The 21,331-nt window shown below is 40.9% G+C and overlaps 2 protein-coding genes across 11 annotated transcripts in view; one reads left to right on the forward strand and one right to left on the reverse strand.

The window, feature by feature from the left end:
* The window catches only part of GPSM2 (G protein signaling modulator 2), a 25,538-nt gene extending 15,097 nt beyond the window's left edge, over nt 1–10,441 (reverse strand). The window contains exons 1-2 of one of the 4 annotated variants that reach the window (XM_068690276.1): nt 10,287–10,441; nt 1,388–1,700 (exon numbers count right to left, since the gene is read on the reverse strand). In XM_068690276.1, the coding sequence (XP_068546377.1) occupies nt 1,388–1,449 (62 nt within the window). In that variant the 5' untranslated portion in view covers nt 1,450–1,700; nt 10,287–10,441. Of the gene's footprint in view, nt 1–1,387; nt 1,701–2,486; nt 2,762–9,990; nt 10,187–10,286 lie in introns of those variants that run through there. The other 3 variants (XM_068690277.1, XM_068690278.1, XM_068690279.1) reach the window with 3 other exon arrangements.
* A 79-nt stretch (nt 10,442–10,520) lies between these two features.
* Nucleotides 10,521–20,800, forward strand: AKNAD1 (AKNA domain containing 1). Of its 7 annotated transcripts, XM_068690272.1 has the most exons (16): nt 10,522–11,466; nt 12,051–12,171; nt 12,284–12,429; nt 12,538–12,597; nt 13,087–13,220; nt 13,563–13,698; nt 14,034–14,188; nt 14,678–14,771; nt 15,331–15,422; nt 16,792–16,877; nt 18,019–18,138; nt 18,225–18,335; nt 18,618–18,699; nt 19,373–19,408; nt 19,600–19,681; nt 20,075–20,800. In XM_068690272.1, the coding sequence occupies exons 1-16, from the start codon at nt 10,573–10,575 to the stop codon at nt 20,192–20,194; spliced, it is 2,469 nt and encodes an 822-aa protein (XP_068546373.1). In that variant the 5' UTR covers nt 10,522–10,572; the 3' UTR covers nt 20,195–20,800. The 7 variants fall into 7 exon arrangements, 4 of the variants coding, with proteins under 4 accessions (XP_068546375.1, XP_068546373.1, XP_068546374.1 ...); XM_068690274.1 differs by lacking the exon at nt 12,538–12,597 and having other exon boundaries at nt 10,521–11,466; XM_068690273.1 differs by lacking the exon at nt 19,373–19,408 and having other exon boundaries at nt 10,523–11,466.
* The last annotated feature ends 531 nt before the right edge of the window (nt 20,801–21,331 follow it).

Here is a 21,331-nt window from a genome sequence, read left to right on the forward strand (position 1 = left end):
AGAATAAAGCTGTAGGACACTTTGCCTTGGCTGTGCTTGCCATATTTTTTAGAAGTTATTTTTGGCTTGTCAATTTGAAACAGGCAGCTGGCCATGCTGCTTTCTTTGTCCATTTACTTCCACAAGGGTAACCTGAGCAGCCCCTGCTTTAACTGGAGAGCGGGGCTCTGTGGGGTTGCGTGGGGATGGGCAGGGGCACCAACTTGCTACACCCCAGAAATGCTGAGCACAGCAGAAATGTCATGCTCAGACACTCAGGGATTCCTGCAGTCGAAGCCACAACATCAAGTTTTTAGCAAAATAACGAGCAGAAAGTAAATTACATTTGCCCATTTTTTTCCATATTGAGCACGAAAAAGCTCTTCCTGCTGAGTGCGCTGCTGAGCAGACCCAGCACTGCGCTTCTGTGGAGGAAGGCCAATCCATCAGCGATCCAACGCTGTCACAACAGCTGGATGAGAATGTTCTCAAAGCACCTCCTGTTTTCCAGCATTAATTTTAAGCCACAGCACGTGCTGTTGTACAAGTAAGGGTAGTGGTTTGTTCCTGTCAGTTAGCCAGGAAAAAGCCCCCAAGCACGGCTGCCTGGGGGTGAGGCTGGGGGAACTTAAAGAACCGCGCTTCCCATTTGTGTTCAGAACAATCACTGCAGTGTTCCTGCACCCCTTCCTGCTGAATGAGCAGCAAGATTTACCCTCCCCAACACCAGCCAGCCAAACACGGTGCGCTACACAATGTTTCTGTTGTTCTGGCTCATTAGAGCGAGGCTGCAACGCTAACACGCTATCCCACGTCTGCAAAGGGGATTCCAGAAGAAAAATGATAAAAGCTCTGGGAGGGAAACGGCACATCCTCTTGACTTGCAATAATAGCACTGTTCTAGTCCCAAGTATCACAGCAGTTTTTATCTGTCAAGCATAACTGTTACAGGCAGGGAAAACGGTGCTCTATGTGACACTGCAGCTAAAAAGTCATCATTCATAGCAGCAACAAGGGGACAAGTAGAGAGGACATCAGCAGGCAGAACTCAACCACTTGCACAGGCAGCCCAAAAGCTAAAAAGAGAGAGCACATATTACCAGGCAGGGATCACACCTCGTATCATTCTGTCACAAGCCCAGGCAGAAAGACAGTGAGGTACAAACACTCACGCATTATTCTGTAGCTGCACACAGCTCCAGCATTAGGCAAGCCTGTAATTGTGCCAGTATAATCTGCTGTGCAACAACAGCGAATTTTTGTAACTCAAAAATCAAGAAAAGCAAAGAAGGTGTCATTTTAGCTTGCAGTTTCATTAGTACTGGTAACAGAAACACCGAGCTATTTGCTTGTTTACTTCTCTACCAGTAGCAGTACTCAAGCACCCACACTGATTTAGTTGCCTTACCTGTATCGCACATGGAAGGAGCGATCTTCACGCATGCTTATCAACACATTACTTTCCTCCATCGAGTTGCATTATCAGCAGAGCAGGGACCGCTGTTCTGCAGCAGGTAAGTGCTCTGCTGTGGAGAACTGCTGTCAGAACACCATTCCAGTCAGTACATTAACAAGGTGGAGCACAGGTATCCTAAGCTCCTGTTGAAATACTCTTCTTTGTTACTAAGGTAAGGAAGTCACTGCCAGACACATCTCACGCTTTCAGAGACGTGTTCAAGTTCTTGCATCTGTGGCCCTTTCAGTTCCATTCAGCTGCGTTTCTGCAAAGGGAACACAAGACGCGTGGCTTGAAGTCTGACAGTCAGTTCATAACTCATAACCACTCGCAGCTGATGCAGAAGCAGAGCGCTGCTCCCACCAAGCAGGAAGTGTCAATTAACAACTTGAAGCTAACCCCGGAGCCAAAACCTGCTACATACACACGGCAATTCTCGTAGGCAAGCAAGAAAGCAGGAAGGTTTAATGAAAGACAACGCTCTCTTTTCTGCTGGAAACTTGGAGTCATTTATCTTTGTTAGTACTCCTTGGCCTCATTCGATTCCAAGTAAAAGGCTTAAAGTATGAAAGCTGCAGGGTGAAAGGCATAGTAGGAAGCAAATCACAAACTGCTTCACATGCAAACAGCCCTGTTGAGACCATGCAGCTTCCCCGGAGTCAGAACAGGCTGACACAATCCCACCTAGAGATGAGCTGTTCTGGAGCTCATCCCGCCTTGAACATGAGGAGCACAGAAGCCAGCAGATGTTTAAGCCCTATTCCCCTTCCCCTCCTTCCTCAAAAGGGATTTTTTTGTTTTGCTTTTTTTTTTTTTTTCCATTGGCTTCACATTCCAGAACGCCACAACGTTGTCATATGAGCTCCAAACTCGGCTTCAAAGGGATCACAGCAGCCAGTACTCAGAAGTCAGACGCGTTTAGGCTGGCAGGGAAAGTAATTTACAAAAAAAAAAAGCAAACAAAAAACACCTCTATTCAAAAAGTTTACCCACTTTAAAGTATATTTTTAGTAAAAGAGTTGACATATTTATTGCTCAGCACTAACGTTACCTTCCTTTGCACGTAAATGCAGAGTTGTGTAACTCACAAATGCATATTTCATCAAGAGATGGCGGAGATGTCACAAAGTAAGAGCAGACTCAGATTTAAAGCTGTCACCAGAAGAAAATGCGTCCGTCTTTAACTGTCAGTGCAGGCAGTGCTTTTCCTCTCATGAGCTTTATCAAGTGCCAGGAATGAAGATTTGTGCTTCCCATCCTCCTCCTCCTCAAGAGCATCCTTCAGACCGCCCATCCACCTTCCTCCCGTCAAACAACTCTGCCCTTCCATGCTCCGCAGCAGAGTTACTTGCCATCAACACGTGGGTGTGGGCATGTTTTTGCAATTACGAAGTGTGACACATACATTTTAATACCATTACAGCCCACGTCCTGGGAAGACTGCATTACTGCTATTCACCCTCTGGAAGCCTGTCCAGAGCACTCACACCAGGAGACAGCTCTAAGTCACCCATGAGCAGTCTTGGTGCTCAGCAATAGCAGGGAATTGAAAGTTTGTTCGGCCGATGGCCACCCTCACGTACCCTACCGCGTGCCACCGACCAACAAGTGTGTGCTTGGGCAACTGGTGGGGCTCAGGAAATAATGGCTGTGGCAAGTTGTTTGTCCATTTGCTCTGTAATGGTAATTAATAATTTGTATCAACCACACCAACAGGCAATCAGAAACAAACCTAAAGCACATTATTTAGAGTGACGGATTAAAAATTAAGGAGGCAGGTATCAGTGAAGCCTTTTGCAGACACGATCTCAGGTGTAAGCTGGCCTTGGAGGATCACACTTCAGCAAACTGAGCCTGGCTCTTTCAGTTGAAGCACGGTGACTTCACGTATCTCCTCTATAATCCAGCCCTCCAGAGCTGGAGATCAGCACCTCTGAGGGCGCCGTACTTGAGCAGCACAGCCTCAGTTCAGGGAAGCTGGGAAAAGTCCTACTGTATCTGTGTCTCTCACAGTGAGAGTTTCTCCTTAACTTGTTTTTAATTAAAGCTTCATACAGCATGAGAAAAGCACTTGTGATTACTAGGAAACCTCTGCATTAGTGCGAAGCAAAAGCTTTACATTTATTCTCTCCACAATCTGAAGCAATGAAAAATTCCTATACACCTAAAAGAGCTGCCTTTCATGCAAGCGTGACTGCCATATTGTAGTTGCACATACAACTGGAAAATGCCCAATTTTACTACTCCAGCTAACAAATGCAAGAAGTCCTAGCCCCTTTTGCCATTTTAAAATGGGTGAGAAAAGCACAGAGAAAAGAGTGGGCTTCCTTGAGAAGTGGAAAATTAACTGAACTAGTGTTCACAGCTACACAACAGCAAAACATCGAACAAACAAACAAAAATGAAATACAGCAAGGCAGATAGTAGGCAAAGTGGCAGAGTTCATACCCCCAACTGACAAAATAGGCACTCTAATAAACTCCTTCTAATAAAGAAGAAAACGGTGAGCCACAGAGGCTTATCCATCCCGTCAACAAACAGGTAAAGGATCTCTAAATCAAACCATCAGTAAAAAGCTCTCTCAGCATCAGCTGGTAATCACAAGGCAGATGCAGAGGGAGATGGTTTTTTCCCCTGCATTTCCCTACCTCAGTAAATGCCTGCAGCTTCATTGGCTCCTTCCCTCACCCCACGGTCTCCCTGAGCCCGAACTTTCCCCTGCGGAGCTGTCAGACGATCCAAGGACATTTCCGTGCTCACCTACTGCTGCTGGCTGGGCACCCGGCGGCTGGCTAGGAGAATTTCACAGTTCGCTTCTGCCTGCCTTTCCCTAAAGGAAGCAACCGAGTCATGCCTTCCCCATCCATCTGCTATTTTCACAAAGCTATAGGGAAGGAGCATCTGCCAAATGAAGTCATCACTGCCTGAGAGATATAAGTTACCAGGAGAAAGGAAAGTACAGATTGAGGCAGTCCAATCACACAAATTCTATTTCTGCACATAAACTAGCTACAGAGGTTTGCTGTTTTGAGATTAAGGCGAATTTTCCAAGGTTGAACTAAGTTTGAATTTCCTTTCAGAGACAGGCATGGGTGGGAAAGAAAAAAAAAAAAAAGCTTGCAATGGATTACTTGAAAATAAAGAAGAGTTTTATAGCCCTTATGGAGAAAAAGAGACTAAGCAACAAAAAAATGTAGTGACAGCTGTGTTACCGAAATACAGAGAGTAGCTTGACTCCAGACGCTGAAATTATAAAGCAGCATATAAACATAAATAGTAAGACCAGGAACACCAAAACCACAACCAGACAAACCAAAATTTCAGTCTTCAGTGATGCCCAAGGATATTTTTAAAAATCACCTGAGCTAACACAAATAAACCAAAAAAAAACTATATCAAGTTTAATATTGTATTTGCACAGAAAATAGCACGGTCCACAGCGTTTGTGCAATAAGAAACATTCCCCTCTGAACAAGCCTTAAAATAACCGTGCGACATGTTGGGGCATGGGCTAGGTTTTGCAAACCTTGAGCACAGCAGATACAAGTGGTGCAAGTGGGACAGGCAGATACGAGGAACGCTGTAAGCAGATGACCAGCGTGGTGACTCTTGGAAGCTGAATTTTATATTCCTCTCTGCACCACTTTTGACACAAGCTCAACAGCTGATAAGCTAACAGCAAACAGAAACCACCTTCACTGGTGAAGTGAATTTGAGGTTTTATTCAGGGTGAGCTATGCCGTGCAGCAATCCCTGCTCTGAAATTCTGGCTTCTTTCTCCAGCTGGATTTCCACATAGAGCAGATACCCTCAGAATAAACCACGGGGCTTCTGTGAAATGACTGGCTTTGAAGCACGCGAGTTGAGCAGCGCTCCAGTCTGACACGAGCGGGCTGCACCTGAAGGACCACACAGGAAAGAGGAGGTTCTTCAACAACCACCCCACCTAGGTGCTAGTACGACAAAGGGCATTCTGCAGAGCTTGTAATTCCTGCAGAGCATGGGCAAGACCCAGCCTAGCACATCCCATGCTATCAGGCACACCAGACAAGCTGTAAATAAATTAATACCAGTATACAGTGTGCCTCATTCAGATGCTTCCTCCTCCGCCCCAATTATACTTGCTGACTTATAAATATCGGGCCCTATGAAACCAAGTCACAGTACTAAATACTGCAGACAATCCTAAAACAATCCTGGCAGTAAGATCCCTTCCAAGTCTTAAAATGCTAAAAAAATACACAAACAAACCAACCAAAAGAAACCTAATAGGTGGTGAGTATATTGGAGACCAATCTTGCTCACAGAGCAGTGAGGATCTCGCTGCATCCACAGCTGAAAACGACAGCAGGGGCTTGAATTCACTGCTTGAGAGTGCAGCTCCAGCACCAACACCTGCTCCCGAACTGCTAACACAGTGCTGCATTATGGCAAGCATGAATCACAGAATCACAGAATTTCTAGGTTGGAAGAGACCTCAAGATCATTGAGTCCAACCTCTGACCTAACACTAACAGTCCCCGCTAAACCATATCCCTAAGCTCTACATCTAAACGTCTTTTAAAGACCTCCAGGGATGGGGACTCCACCACTTCCCTGGGCAGCCCGTTCCAATGCCTAACAACCCTTTCAGCATGGTAACAACAGAGAGAATTACTTTATTGCCCTGTTTCTAAAAAGGCTTGATCTAATTTTTATGTTCTTTGGTTACCTAAACCCAACTGGCCTTGCTGCATGGCGGGTTGTATACAAGGTTAGCAAAAGCTCGTTGCTTCAGTGCCCTTTTATGTGCACTCAGTCCTCCTCAGTCTCCCTCCCCTCACGGCTCTTTTTGGCCTACCACTCCAGCCAGCCTGCCTTATACAATATCATGGTAAAGGCAAACAGATGTGTCAGAGCATTTCTGCATGCCCTCTACTGTTATCTGTATATATTTTCCACTTATTCTGCAGATGAGGAGTAGGATTTTTTTCTTCCATGTTTGCGGAGTACCTAGTTGAACAGAGTTTGGGGCTTCAATATGGCAAGCCCTTTAAACTCTACATATGCGTTTTGTTCGTTTTTTCTCTCTGCCGTTACAGGGTTGTGCAAGCGTCTCCCTTAACAAGTTGGCATTGCTTAGCATTACTTTCAACATTACTCACAATTATCAGCCTAAAAGACACGCAGAGTCTTAATGACACACGTTATTTCTGCCAGATCATAAAAAAACTATTCCCAACAACCATGATAACTGATTCCAGAAGCATCTTCCCACTGTGAGTCAGAAGGAAACTCGCCCGCATTCTTAAGGGTTATTTTCTTTTCCTTCCACACAAAACACCCAAGCCATAAATAAAAGCTGCATATATATATGCTTTGCAACAAGAGAAAAGTACATTATACATGAAACCGAAGGAGGGAAAAAAAAAAAAAAAATCAATTAAGGAACTTGCAAATATCTGGCAAGAATCTGGGAGCTCTGCTCAACCCTAAATGCCCTATTTTCACCCAGCAATCAGAAGCGTAAATACATTCCCTATAATGGAATCATTAATTAAGCACAGAAAGAAATGCCAGAAACTTAGGAGAGTGATGCAATACATAAGTGGCAAAGCCCCACATATCCTCATTGCTAGCATGCTCAGCAGAGCACTGTCACAGTTGCAGGGCAGCTCCATTAGCTCCAGCACGAGGAGGTGCCCTGCCAGGCAGCACTTGGTCCTACAGGTTTGTGAAAAGAAATACTTCAGGCACCTGGCAGCGATGCAGGCCCTATCCTGACTTACAGGCTAAGCATGTACTGGTGACAAAAACAACCAAAACAGATTTCCACTACACAGAGTAACACAAAGCAGCAGCAAATGCACATGATACCAGACTGATACCCAAGTACATGAAATATCCAAGTGCAGGGATGCAAAGGTGGACTTCTCAGTGCCTCTCTCACAGAGCAGCTCTCAGAACGGAAAAGAATTAATATTTAGCTGGAAATCAGCGTGCTACTTAATGTCTGTAATTGCTGCCTAGTGTGCAAGCTAAAGAACCGGGTGTAGCTAACGCACGTAACCACAAGCATTTTTATTATACGGACAGTTCTGCAAATAGTTTACGTAAGCCATCCATTTAAACTCTGAAGTAAGGCAATCCCGCACCAAGACAAAATACGAAAGGAAGAGCGCACAAAGTGCCTGCAGCACAACGTAACTAATATCCCTATATCCCTATAATAAATCTAATCAGGCAACTGGGAGCTCATTCTAAATGCAATAAGATTAAGATTTCAGATGCAATATGCTAGAGTAACATCCTCTGTGCATTAAAAAAAAGAGCAAAATAGAAAAATCTAAATAGCTTTTTTTTTTTTTATGTATTTGATACATCAAGTTATTAGGATTCCTTTATTTTTATTTTTGATTGGAATAATGAGTTCTAAGTTTTTACACATTGTCATTCCCAGACTGAAAAATATTGTGCTGCCAGCAACCTCCTTTCCAAGCATCCCACAACAGGAGATGAGATTCACAGTTTTCAAGCACTTAAATGCCACACCAGCCTTCAATGACGATTCACAAGAAAACAGTATCTTGTGATCTTTTTCTTCTTCTCACATAAGTTTTAAATCACATTACCACAAAATCGGTACGAGTTGTGTAACCATGACCTGATCTTAAATTTGAATCTCACTCCTTCTGCTTGTCAGGGACAAGCTCATCATGCAAATAATGGGGTTTCTCTTTCTCAGCCATCCAAATACCTTCAGTTTGGTAAATGGAGCACGTTATAAGATGCAATAGAACACCAGATGGGAAAAGTTCAACGCAAAATGTTGTAAATATTGTGCTTAAGCTGATGGAGCATGTTTATCGCAAATCTTTCCAACAAAGCGTTCCACTTAGCTCAGCTCCTTCTTGGCCTTTAACATCTGTTAATAAGAGATCCTGGGAAGTAAAGAAAGAAGCCAGAGACTGCACAAGCACCTTGCAAAGAGAGGAGAAAATCAATCTTAAGATCTGATAAATCAAAAAAAAAAAAAAAAAGTCTTTCTATAGAATCACAGGCAATAAAACACAGTATCACATATAGGTGAAGGAATAGAAGTGATGTATCAAATTTCCTATTTCGTGCTCATTCAGAGATTAAGCAAGCATTCAGCGTAAAGAGCTAATTGCCACCCCAGCAAGAGTTATCCTGCAAGGAGCAGGTGTAGCTCTTACAGAAGCTGTTACACAACTGAAATGATTCCTGATGGCTTACTGCCACCAGCATCGCTTGGTGCATCACCTGTGTCCCCTAGTTCGCAAGGACCAACAGCAAGTGTTAACATTCCTCTCACCTCTGAGCCTACAGCTGAACAATGTGCAGCTACAGCCTAGGTGCGGATGAACACATAGCACAGAAAGAAGAGCAGGTGCTGTTTTTCCTATTGTTTGTTTTTTATAGACACGGGTACTGTTTATTTATGGCACAACGCCTATGCAGATTTAAGGAAAAAAATATTTGTTGAGGTGCCAAGTTGCAAATTGCTTTGCATATTTATCCCAACATTTGGGATGCAGGTGCAGGTATTTTTAGGAGCTGTTCAAATCCATTTTTTCTGTCTGTGTGACAGATGCTGAACTGGCCTCTATTTTGCCTCTGTTGCCCACAGATTTATCTAACTATATTTCCACATTGTCACACAGATACTCTTGGTCACGACACTGTATGCTGTCCAGTAACAGCCAACGATTGCCAGGTAAGATACAGCCTCCAAAGTGTTGCTTGCCTGGAACAATATCCTGAACAGCAAGACAACAGTAGGAAAAAAACGTGGTGCAAAGAAATAAAAGAAGACTTAGAGAGGCTTAGGTAGGTCATGTACGATTTTCTTCCCCATAATTTTCTTCCCCATAACTCTGCTGTGTGAACATTTCTCCTTCTTATCAGTAAAAGGTTCAAATTACACAGAAGTTTTATGATCTGAACAGGATCCCTACTTTTTAAACAATCAGATTCAAGTCCTAGGAGGCAACTTGACGTTAATCATCTGTTCAATACTATGTATGTCTCAGACCATCTCTTACCAGCTTTTCCACTTTTTTCCTGTATTTTCCACTATTTGCTTACTTTTTTGATGCAATCATTTGCCTAGCTGACTCATTCTTAAACACCTAAATGGAAGTTGCAGGCTTTTTCCTCCTGCTGGAAGCTTGCTATTCTTTCATTCAGGGACCAGTAACAGCCAGAGCAGGTTAATCTTTCTGAAGGCCCTAAGATCAGCGCTCACTCCTTGAACACAAACAACTTCATTGAGATGTTAACGCTAGAGACTACTAAAACCAAAACCATAGTTACCAGATCCGGGCATGGATGTGGAAGGTGAAACTGACCGCAGGACAGCTACAAGAACTATGAATGAGAGCAAGGAAAACATACCAACACCTTCGCTGTTAACTTAAAGAAGCGGAAAAGCAGAAGCTAAAAATGATCCTGTTGTAAGCAAAACCAAAGGGATTACGAGAAGATTGTGCCAGAGCGAAAAAAAACATCTCATGCTCAATAGTCAGGATCGCGGCCAGGCAGCCTTTAGTTACTTATTTCTTATTGCTGATTTCTTGTGAACGCCGCTCCCCGGCGATCAGGGCGTCGGGAGGAGGCCTGGCCGAGCCGGGAGGGCCGCGGGGGCCGTGGCGGTGCCCGAGGGGCCGCTCGCTGCCCGCCCCACAGCCACAGACGCGGCGCGGTGCCGGAGGCTCAGGCCGGCTGCCCCCGGTGCCTCAGGCGGCCTCAGGCGGCCCCGCGCCCCCGCCGCGCTCCCCAGCCCGCAGCCCCGCCACCAACACCGGGGGCCCGGCCCGGCCCTGCCCGCCCCCCCCTCCCCTCGCCTCACCTCAGCCGGGCTCCGCCGCAGGCCGCGGCCCCCCCCGCGCGCCCCCGCCCGTCTCCACAGCGACGGCGGCGGCTGAGGGGAGCGCGCGCGCGGCCGCCCCCACCCCGCCCCCGCGCAGCCGCGCTTCGAACCCGCCAATGGGCGCGCGGCCCCGGCCCCAACGGCCGGCGGGAGGCAGCGCCCTGAGAGGGGGCGGGGCTTTGAGAAGCCACGCCCCCTGCAGGGACAAGGGGGCGGGGCCAGGAGGCGCGGGCGCGGGAAGGGCCGGGGGGAGCTGCAGGGGGAGATGGAGCCTGGCAGCGAGCAGCTGGGGACGCCGGCACACAGCGCGCTCGGCACCGAGCACAGCGCCAGCCCCAGCTGCAGTGCCGGGGAGCAGGAGGAGCTGCCCTACGATGGAGACATGGGGCTGAGCTGTAAATACAGCAGCAATGCAGGGGGGCTGCGGGACTGCACAGGAAACATTCCTCACAGTTTAAGTTTGTCCTGCTCTGAAGATGAAGCAGCTGGCACGGAACAGCTGCCTAGCGCAAAGATGGCCAACGTCCTCTGGTGTCATTTTCCTGAAGGAGAGTTACTGAACACATGGCAGCTAATCGAGTGTGAGACCATACCGGAGGTGTCCTACACTGAAAGCCTTGGTGAAACCACAAACAAACCTGAGAGTTACGAGCACGGCCAAGGCTCTTCAACACCTGAACAGTGGGCAACGACAGGGGAAGAGGATCAGCTAGGAAAGCAGGAGGGTGTATGCACGGGTGGGAAAAACCCAAGTGTGCTAAATGAAAAACTTGTTTCAAAGCGATCTGTTTCGTCGGCTGGTAGCTGCGGGTGCAGACACAACAGGTCACAGTTGAGGAACGAATACGAAGACACACACATCTCTCACAACACGAAGGAACAGAGAGAACTGTTTAAGAAAAACGCTTCATCTCACAGGCTCATACATGGTGACGTTCACCATTACCCTCCTGACTTCTCTGAAATTACTACAGAACTAAAAGTGCCAAAAATAAACGAAAATATTAAATCAGTTCCTACAACTGAACCAACAAAATCCTTCCCTATTTTGCTCAGTCAGTCAGAAACTGTGGACAACATTCTAGAAAGTAACTGTTCCCGTTCTGTTGAAGTAGAGAATCAAGAAATGAGAATTCCAGAATTGTTGCAACAGCTCAAGGTAATTAAGATGCTTTAGAACATTGTTAATACTTGTCAGGAGTGATGTTTACTATAAAAAAAAAGATATTCTGTGTCAAGTAAAATGTAACATGACTAATTCACAAAAGCATTCTGCAGCTATCAGCAAGTGTCTCCCTTCTGTCAATAATTGCTTTCATGTAGTGTTGTGGGACTGAATTTCTACCGAGCTTAAACATCCAGTTAATGATGCACTGAAGTATTATTTGTGATTGCAAGTCATCCTATCTTTAGGAAATTATTAATTCGTTCTCTTACCTCTAAGAATATGAATATTCTCCCAGCTGTTGTCACCTTTATATTGTACTACCCATTTACACAAGTTCTCTGAACACAGATCATTTACACAAGTTCTCTGAACACAGATTTCCCTGACATTGAGTTAAAATATTCCAGCATTTACACAGTGAGATAGTATCTGTACTGAAAACACAGCAAATTATATGGTGCAATTATAATATGCCTCTCATTAACAACTTGTCCTATGTATTTCTAAATTTTTTAGTTAAATGTTCACAAGTGTTCTGGACCCTGTTTCTCTAACAGAAGTTCCCATTTTAACAGATACTGCCTCAGTCGGATTTTGCACCTCCAAGCTTTGTTGTTTACTCGGGAGGCGCTGGGACATCTTCTCAAGTCTTTACAGCACCTGCTCCTAACACTACACAGAACTTGCCTGATCCAAGTAAATGAAATGGCAGTAACTATGCAAATGACTCATTTAATGCAATTTGATAGTACTTTCAGGCAGAAGTTTTTGGCAGAAATTCTAACTGATCTTCTCTTGTATTATATAGGATTACCACATGGGACAATGGTATCAGCATTTCCAGCAGCTGGTACAGTACAAGTACACTGTGCTTCTAATTTACTGCCAGAACTAACACAAGGAGAAAAGATGTCTCAGATACTAAAAGAACAGACAGATCAACTGAAAATTAAAGTAATAAAGAGCTCTGTTTCCATATCTATTTTGCATTGACGTTCAGATTATATACCCTTTCGGAATGCTCATTTTTAAAATCCAATATAAAAGCATTTTCTCTTGAAGGTGGAAGATTTCACTAAACATATGACCCATGAGACATTCGTTCCACAAGACAATTACCTGGTAAATTAATATATTTTCAGTAATCAGAAATGTTCTTGAATTGTCTATAGACTTAAAATTTTCTGGCAAGATATTCAATATTTTCCTCAAATTGATTAAAAAAAAAAAAAGATTTTTAAATGTCTATCTCAGATTTAAATTGAGTTTCAGAAGCAAAAAAATGAAATTGTTCATTACATGGCTAAATTAGATTTAAGGATTTACAATTCAAACCTATCAGTTAAAAGACTTAAATTGCCACAGAAGCTCTGAATTTTGACATGTAGAGTATAAGTTCTGAAGTCAGTTCGATATTTTACTTGTACATAATTGAACAGCACAGTGTCCTGGGTGGGCATATGAGATGCAGTCCTGTTCTAATTCAGAGCAGTAGCCCAATTCTTACCAACATCACTGCAAACAGCAACTGCCTTACAGAGCGTAACTATGGTTACCACGACTTACTAATGAAAATGGAATTTACTATTGAATTATTTCTCACTGGTGAAGGCATTAAATCAATTGAGAAAATACCTGGATGCCTTGGAAAGGAGTTACTTGACTGCTAGAGAGGAGCACCGTGTTTTACAGCTGCAGAACTACAAGGACAAGTCTATCCACGTTGGAGAGTTTGATCCTGAAAGGTTAGAATATAAGTGCTGAGTATCGCATCCATATATTTTCCATATTTTGAGTGTCTTCGAACTATTACTTCATTTATCCATTAACATTCTCCAGAGGTGAAAACATCACCTTAACATTACATGGAGTAAGCTAGAAGTGATTTGGCCAAAATTCATGTCAGGCTTTACATATTGCTGTTATAATTAGGCTAATGGATTAATTCAAGTACTTAAAAGAGACTCAGTGAACTCTATTAATACCCCTCCCCCCCGAATATTGAATGCAATGCCAAATATAGTTATTATAAGATAAGAAATGGTAAGAAATAAGTTTCACTAGCTGTGTATTGTGATTGGTTTTAGGAAGGTGGAAGGGGAAATATTTAGACTTGGCATGCTGCTTGAAGACATCCAAGAGCAGACTGATAACTGCAAATACAGCTTGGCTCCTTCGCTTATTTCTGATGAATCTGCCCATTCATCAAATCCTCTTTGGGAGGTAATTCTGAGATTTATAATTTAAAAACTATATTATACAGTTTTACTGAAGAAAATCTCAAAACGGTGTAGTTGTATGTTTTCCTCTAATATTTGTAAAGCATGACAGTTTTGGATAGCATGTCACTTCAAAGAAATTTTGTTCCCCGTTAAATATCAGCTCCATTAATTTTGTTAATTCTAACAGAAAATTAAGAGAGCTTTCATAGTCACTATTTTAGAGACCAGTCTTCTCTGAATCCCAAGCTAGAGACATTCAGAAAATGCTGGCTGGTGGAAGTCATGTACTTGTGATACACTGACCATATACTACCATCCTATGGTTACTTTGTACAGAGCTCAGTAGTTCCAAGCATTACTGATCCTCCAGAAGAAACCACATTTCTTCACAAGAACACGGGAGAAAATACAAGTCAGACAAGTGATGTAATCCCACAAACAAATCATCTGTTTTCTTTCAAAGCTGCAAAGTGCAATCTTTGTCCTCACATGTAAGTGTAAAGCAGACAGCTACCGAAGTTATTAAAACTTTTTCTATAACTATTTGCTGAGTACAGAAAGTCGGGATGTCTAGAATATCTGCAAGTAGGTAGAATATTTCCAAATGGCACTTAGAGAGTTCTGACACCCAGGAATTCCTTCCAGCCTGGCATTTCTACTTTTAGGCCTTTCCTGAAGCCAAACCACTACCAGTAGTTTCACTAGAAGTTATCATATCTCTGCATAAAATTTATTGCAGCCACACTAATTCAGGATGTGAAACACTAGTCAAAATGCAATACTGCTACAGAAGAATTTGAATTAAATTTTTAATAAAAAAAATGAGGGATGCAGATATATTCATGTAATTAACCATTAAAATTTTGTGAAACAATTCTAGAGGCCATCTCTCTACCCTTTCAGGGAGTATTTCATAGGTGTTAATCATTTCAATGAGATTAGGAAAGTAAAAACAAACGTTTTTTGCTTAACCAATTCAGGTTACAAAAGAGAGCTGAATCAACTTCCAGAAGAGAAATGGAGCCTCTGGGAAAAGGTTATCCGCTAGCAAGCAAGCATTCTTCCAGTGTAACGGTAGGAGATCTGTTTGCATATTCATTTGAACTTAGATACCCATATTCAGCTTTAACATTATTTATGGAACATTTTTCCCCTTTTTGCACAGCGTGATGGCTCAACTTTTGAGATACTACAGTCTATCATAACACTGCTGAATTGGTTTCCAAACTTTTGAAATTTGTGATTCAGTTCACTTCTCTTAAGAAAGATTTAGCTGTGTTTACTGGCCTGCCTTGGTTATTTGTTCAAAGGCAAAAATCTACAGGCAATTCCTTGCTTACAACATTTACTGTAATTTTGAGGCAATGAGAGATGTGAATGAATATGGGCTAATCCTTCTCAAAGCTACATAGGACTTTGCATACTCCCAACTTCACAGATTAAGAAGTGTTCTTATGGTGTCCAGCCTGCTTTACAGTTACAATTGTAATAGATGAAGTTGTAGAGCTGATGGCAACTAAAGCAATACAAAAATAATGTACACCCAATGCTACTGTTCACACTTACCCTGTTTGATGAGTACACAGTAATATGCACAATACTAGCAGTTTGTTTTGCTTTCTGGGTGCTACAGAGATTCCTTTCACCAGAAGAAAAAGGTCTTAGATTCCATACTCAGGGTACGTTAAGTCAAAAGTGTAATGCTGATGAAGAAAATGTGAAAGGGTAAGTGTATTGTGTGTTTCGGCTAGTCATAGACACTGTTTTCTACAGCTAAATAAACTGACACACATATGTGCACCAGTCTTGTCTCTACACTGGATTCTGCCTAGAACACTGCACATTTAGTATGTATAAGATACAAGGATGACCTGTTTTCAGGAGTATTCCTAGTTAATCACATAAGGAATGTGATACAGCAGACCACTGGAGAAAGGGCAAAACTCCCATCAATTTCATTAAAGATTGGAATGATTTCATATTTAAAAAGCCCATCTCACTGGACCACTGTAAGGCCTGTGGTACTTAAATACCACAAACAAATTTTAATAGTGCATGAAAAGAAGAGGCTTTGTGTCAAGCCCCCCACCCCTTCAGTAATAAATGACAGAACTCTGAATAAGTAACTACGAACTATTCAGCAACTACAAATATTGGAAATTATCATTGTCATAAAACAAATCTGGTAGGCCTGGAGCATATTGATAATTCTGCATATAGTTCAGGTGGAAGGTGTAAAGGCCAATCTGTAGAGTTTCGTTTACAGAAATCTCCATGTGATAAAATAATTCTACATGCCTTATTTGGGAGTTTGAAGTTTTGGCAAATTAAATTTCTATCCAAAGTCACATCTTATGATAACATGCAGTGTAGAATACAACAATACCCTAAGTTTGCTGGGAGAAGAATGCAAGCGTAGGAGAAGAATGCTCTCAGACTATTTTACTGAATAGATAATACTTATCTAGTAAAACTCACCTAACTTCCTTTTTTCCCCTCTCTGTTACTTAAGTAAAAATAACTCAATCTTCTGATCCTTGTTTTCATGAGTGGCTGGAAACACTTCCAAATAAATTTGACGATACTTCATGCCCTGTTGAGAATACATACACCAAACATGGCAAACAAGGATCTTTGATCTTGTTCTGTCAGAACGTACATCCCAAATATTCCTCTAATTCCGGAAAGGCCGTAAAAATTAAAACCTTAACTTGGCTCAAAGTTACTAAAAGAAAACTACATAATCTTTACCATTGATAATGTTGTTATAGCATGTTTAAACACTTATATGTAAATGTATACTGTTGTATGCTACATTGCTATTTAAAGCTATAGCTGTTACTTCACTTTTAGGCATGTTTAACTGCTCTGATAAGGCAAGGTCTTTCTGACAGACTGTATTCTTGGACAAAAAATCATTATTTTGTGATTGGTTCATTTTTCATTTAAACTTCTACTTCCCACCTTTTCAGAACAGTGAAAGTAAATCTGCTATCTTCTTAGTTAAGATCTGGTTAGACGTTATTTTATGTCCATAAGATTCATACAAGTATTAAGCTAAAATTAAGATATCATTCTGTTTCCATGCTCAAAGAAATAAAAACATCCAGGAAAGGAAAACCGGAGTATGTTCCATCTTCATTCAGAGAAAACCAACTGATTTATCAGACACAAATCTGAGTAAGTAGCGATGCGATACAAAGGTCAGAACCCTGTGCTTATACCTCCTTTTCAATCTTGCTTAGAAATGCATTCCTATCACATCTAAGCAGCATGAAAATTGTTTTGGAGTTTCAACAGATGGTACTGCTTAGCACAGCACAAGGCAATAACAACACAAAGTTGACTTTTGAGGAGACCACATCAAATCCACTCTTGGTCGGTGACAGACCAAGAGGCAACAGACAAGTCTGGGTACAACCAAACATTGAAACAAATTTGGTAATTAAAACATTGCACATTAAGATTTCCACTTTCATTTTTGGAATTCAACTTCCTTATTCTGCATGAAAATCATGAACGATTTCTTAAATCTTTCTTCCATTCAGGATAGAGACAGACTGGAAGTGTTCTGCTTCCTCCGTCCAGCTCCTAATAGTTTCACCAAATGCAAACCAGAGCCTACACAGGCTACTGTGAATGAACTAATTAAATCAGCTGCCATCTAAGACTCCAGTTCTTAGAGGTTCACTAGGAATCTGTAAGCATTTCTTTCTCTTAGGGCATCTTAAATTTATCTTTCTAATGTAGAATACTCTGAGGCTGTCTGACAAACTAAAAGAACAGCATGAGCTGTAGTAGATTCAGCTTGAAATCTCAGCACGTGGGCTATTCATGCTTTGGGCCTACCTTTTTTCTTTGACTTCTCTGTGACGTCCTTCCACTTTAATATAATACACTGGGGCCATTATTCTTAATGCTGATTTGTGCAATAACTAAAGCAGTGCCATACTATATCCTCCCAGCTTCTTTGTTATGTTCCTCTTGGGCTGCATTGTTTCCATAATGCTTGTTTTCAGTGATTTTAACCTCCAGAACAAAAACCTAAGGACAGTGAGAGGGTGTGTTTAGTTTTATAAAAACACTTCTGGGACTGGAAATAACATCTGCATTTGAGGCTTAGAGTTAAAGCTGAAATCCAGTCTTTACAGCTCAATCCCCACCTGTAAAATGGAGGAAAAAGAACTTTTTCTAACTGCAGTATTGCTAGTGGCTGTGAAGGGCTCAGAAATTACAGTGCTGAAAGCCCAGTAATTGTTTAGGTACACAGGCCAAAACTTTTAGTATTTCAGATCTTTAATATCTATTTTGGGGATTTTAGGCAGTGATTCAGAAGACATCTCAGCCTGTGACTCTTATGGTTCACAAAGCGAGGAATTTATGGAACATGAGACTGAAAGTTACAGAACACTCAATACAAGATTACATCAAGAGAAAAAAGGTAAAACAATTGCAAAAAATACTAAAATCTACACAAAATATTCTTGTTTATAGTGTTCTACTTTTTAAACATGTCTTTGTTTTCAGGATTTATATTCAGATGCCCTAGAGAAAGCAGTTATCAACTCAAACACAGGAATTACAAACAGTCTGTTCAGTCTTGTGCCCTGTGTAGAAATAAAAATGCTGGTTCAACCTGTAAGTATGGTTTGTTACAGAAATATTTTAAATTGTGGGCTAGATCTTGAAGAGCAAAAAGTCATGTTGCTCATGTACCAAGAAAAATTTAGCTTAGCATAAGAAACAGCACTATGGCTAACCAGTAAATGGAAAAATTTGGCCTCATTTACAAAAAAATCATAACGTATTCAAATTTTAATTCAGCAGTGACATTGAGTTGAATTTATGCTAAATGGAGAAATATGATAAATATATAGAAAATACATTTATCAGTTTTAAACACAGCCTCAATATCTTAAGCTTATTCACAGAAGAGAATCTCCACTCAGAAGACTCAAACAAATAAACGGCCCCATGAACTTGTAAACAGACTTTCTGAAAGGTAAGCTGTAGTAGTTAAGTGTGTGTGGCACAACAGATAATACCATTAATAAAGGTCCAGCATGAAAAATATTCAGCACTATCATAAGCAGGGGCGGTGCTTTGTCTTTTTCAGAGCACACTATCTTTTAATTTAATTAGTGAGTAAAATTTTAATATATTTACCATAAGCACTAATGTAAGTAACTCTTGGAGTAGTTCTTCAATGTTTCTAGTTTAACAAATCAACATCTGACCTCGGTAGCTGACATATTTATTCTGAAAAACAAGACAGAATCAGGACTCCTGTAGCAAAAATAATTGCATATTAAGTATTAGACTTGTTTTAGGGATCTGTGAATGGAAACATACTCTTAATAAAGTAAGGTGTTTGTTTTTTTTGTTTTGTTTTGTTTTTTTTTACCCCTAATGATTTGTTAACATTAAATTACACTCAGAGTCTGAGGAATCAAATGGATTCTTAACTATAGTTAACACAGATGACGTAACCCAAGGCAAGTTTTGCAACCATAGTGTTTGACAGCATTACTCTGAGTAGCAGTAATTGCCTGGAAGTACGGTAGCTGCGCTTGAGTATCAATGGCAGACTACTCAAGAAGGTTACAGCACTGAGACAATGATGCTAGCGAGATTTCCTAACTCTTCATTGGGGAATGTTTATTGTCTTACTGCAGTACAGCTGCAAATTATGATTGGCTGTATTTTCACAGGTAAATGAAAGATTCTATTCACTGTTAAGTTTACTTGCAAACGTGTTATCAAGGTGTATTTATCTAATTCACAGTTTAAAATAATTTTGCATGTTTTATTATATACTTTATATCTAGACAGATTTTTTAGGTTGATGAATCCTCCTTTTCAAATATATATGATAAAGTTGTCCTTTCACTCCAATATTTAGGAATGTCAATGTCAAGAAGTCTGCCCGAAACAAACCTGCAATCAACATCAGAAACAGAAATACCAATGATTTCAACGCAAATGTAAGACTTGAGGGTAAAAATTAAAAGCCATATCATTATCTTAAAAAAACATATGTCCACACCGTCATAGAACTGTTTAACAATACCCTTTCTCAGCACACCACTTATTACCATTTAAGCTTGTCTAATCCATTTGAGGATAATAATGGAACAGGAGAGAGTTTAAAAAAACATGTTCCATAGCTGAAACTTTCCATACTAAGTTAAAATAATGATTTATTACACTCAAATCTTGGAGTAGTCTACCGCATTTTTTGTTTTAAACTTGTCAACATATTTTTAGAGTACACCTGTGGAAAATGCTACACAGAGCCTTAACTGGACATCACTTCCTATTTCATACCTATGGAAACAATCGTACTCAAGATGGCTGTATTTTATTATCCCTAACAGATTTTAAATTCTACCCTGGATCATGCCATACAGACAGCAAACAGTTTGAAGAAAGCTACAGAACAAATGATACAAGCAATTTCAGAAGATCTAGCTAAAGTTGCAAGAAATCAGCTTTAATTATCCAGTTTCAAATGCTGTGTTTTGCTGGTTAATACTGAAATATCAGTGTGTCTGCAAATATAAAATAATAAATACAACAACTGGATAGTCAGCTTGCTTCAGTTTTATGACCATCAATACTAAATGAGAGCATACTGGTACTCTGCATCTTTACACTCAGTGCCTGAACTAGAAGACAAATCACTAATTTTAGTAGAAGTCTTTGGTACGTTTGCTAATACCTATTCTTGCGTACAGCTGCCTTCTCTAAGAATTCACTTAAGGGAGCATTACAAAAATTGATTTAAACAAGCAAGGTTAGCTTTTTGGCTTCTGTTTTCCTTCTACCCCAAACAGCAGAATAAGTATCTCATTCATTACATATATTTTTCTCTTCAGACTTTAAAGCAGCTGCTTAAGCATGTGAGCAAATGCAAACAGCCTCTGCATCTGTAAGCATCATACTAGCATACCAAATCGCTGTTAACATATGTAATTATTTGGGTTTTAGAGTGTGTCACATTGAGAGTGCTTTAATTTTAAGATACTCCTCACGTCTCAATAACCAAGTAATACCATTGGTTGTCTTGTGTATCCGTAACAATTAAACGGTTCTCTCACTGTGATGGTCTTACCTTGTCCAATATACCTGTTTCTGAGATTTCAGCTGATGATGTAGGCTGCAGAATTCTAAAAGTTATGTAGAAATACAGTCAATCAAGAAAATTAATCTATTCTTTTTCTTCTGGAAGAAGAGCGTGATGGATTCCAAAGCCACAAATTTTTAGTTTCAAATTTATCAGCTATGAAGCATTGAGTTATTGATAGCATTTAAACCCAAAAAAACGAACACTTGAAGAAAGTTTAAATGCCAACAGTGGGAAAATAGTCCAACACTTCAAGTTGATATTTCTTCAACCATATACAATACATAGGTATTAATACAGCGAGTTTCATGCGACTTCTCAATTATTTTAGTCCTTAAATACGACACTGATATCAGTTATTACATTCTGCACTTACTGCTTTTAAATCATTTAGTTTTATAATTTATAAACTGTTTTGAAGGAAGGAAAAAAAAACTGACCTTTTGCCACCTTCTAATTAACTTCGACCAAACTTACCTATCAAGGATGTTTTCTTAACCTACTAGTT

Source organism: Anas acuta, chromosome 8 (genome assembly GCF_963932015.1).
Source record: "Anas acuta chromosome 8, bAnaAcu1.1, whole genome shotgun sequence".
Lineage (NCBI taxonomy): Eukaryota > Metazoa > Chordata > Aves > Anseriformes > Anatidae > Anas > Anas acuta.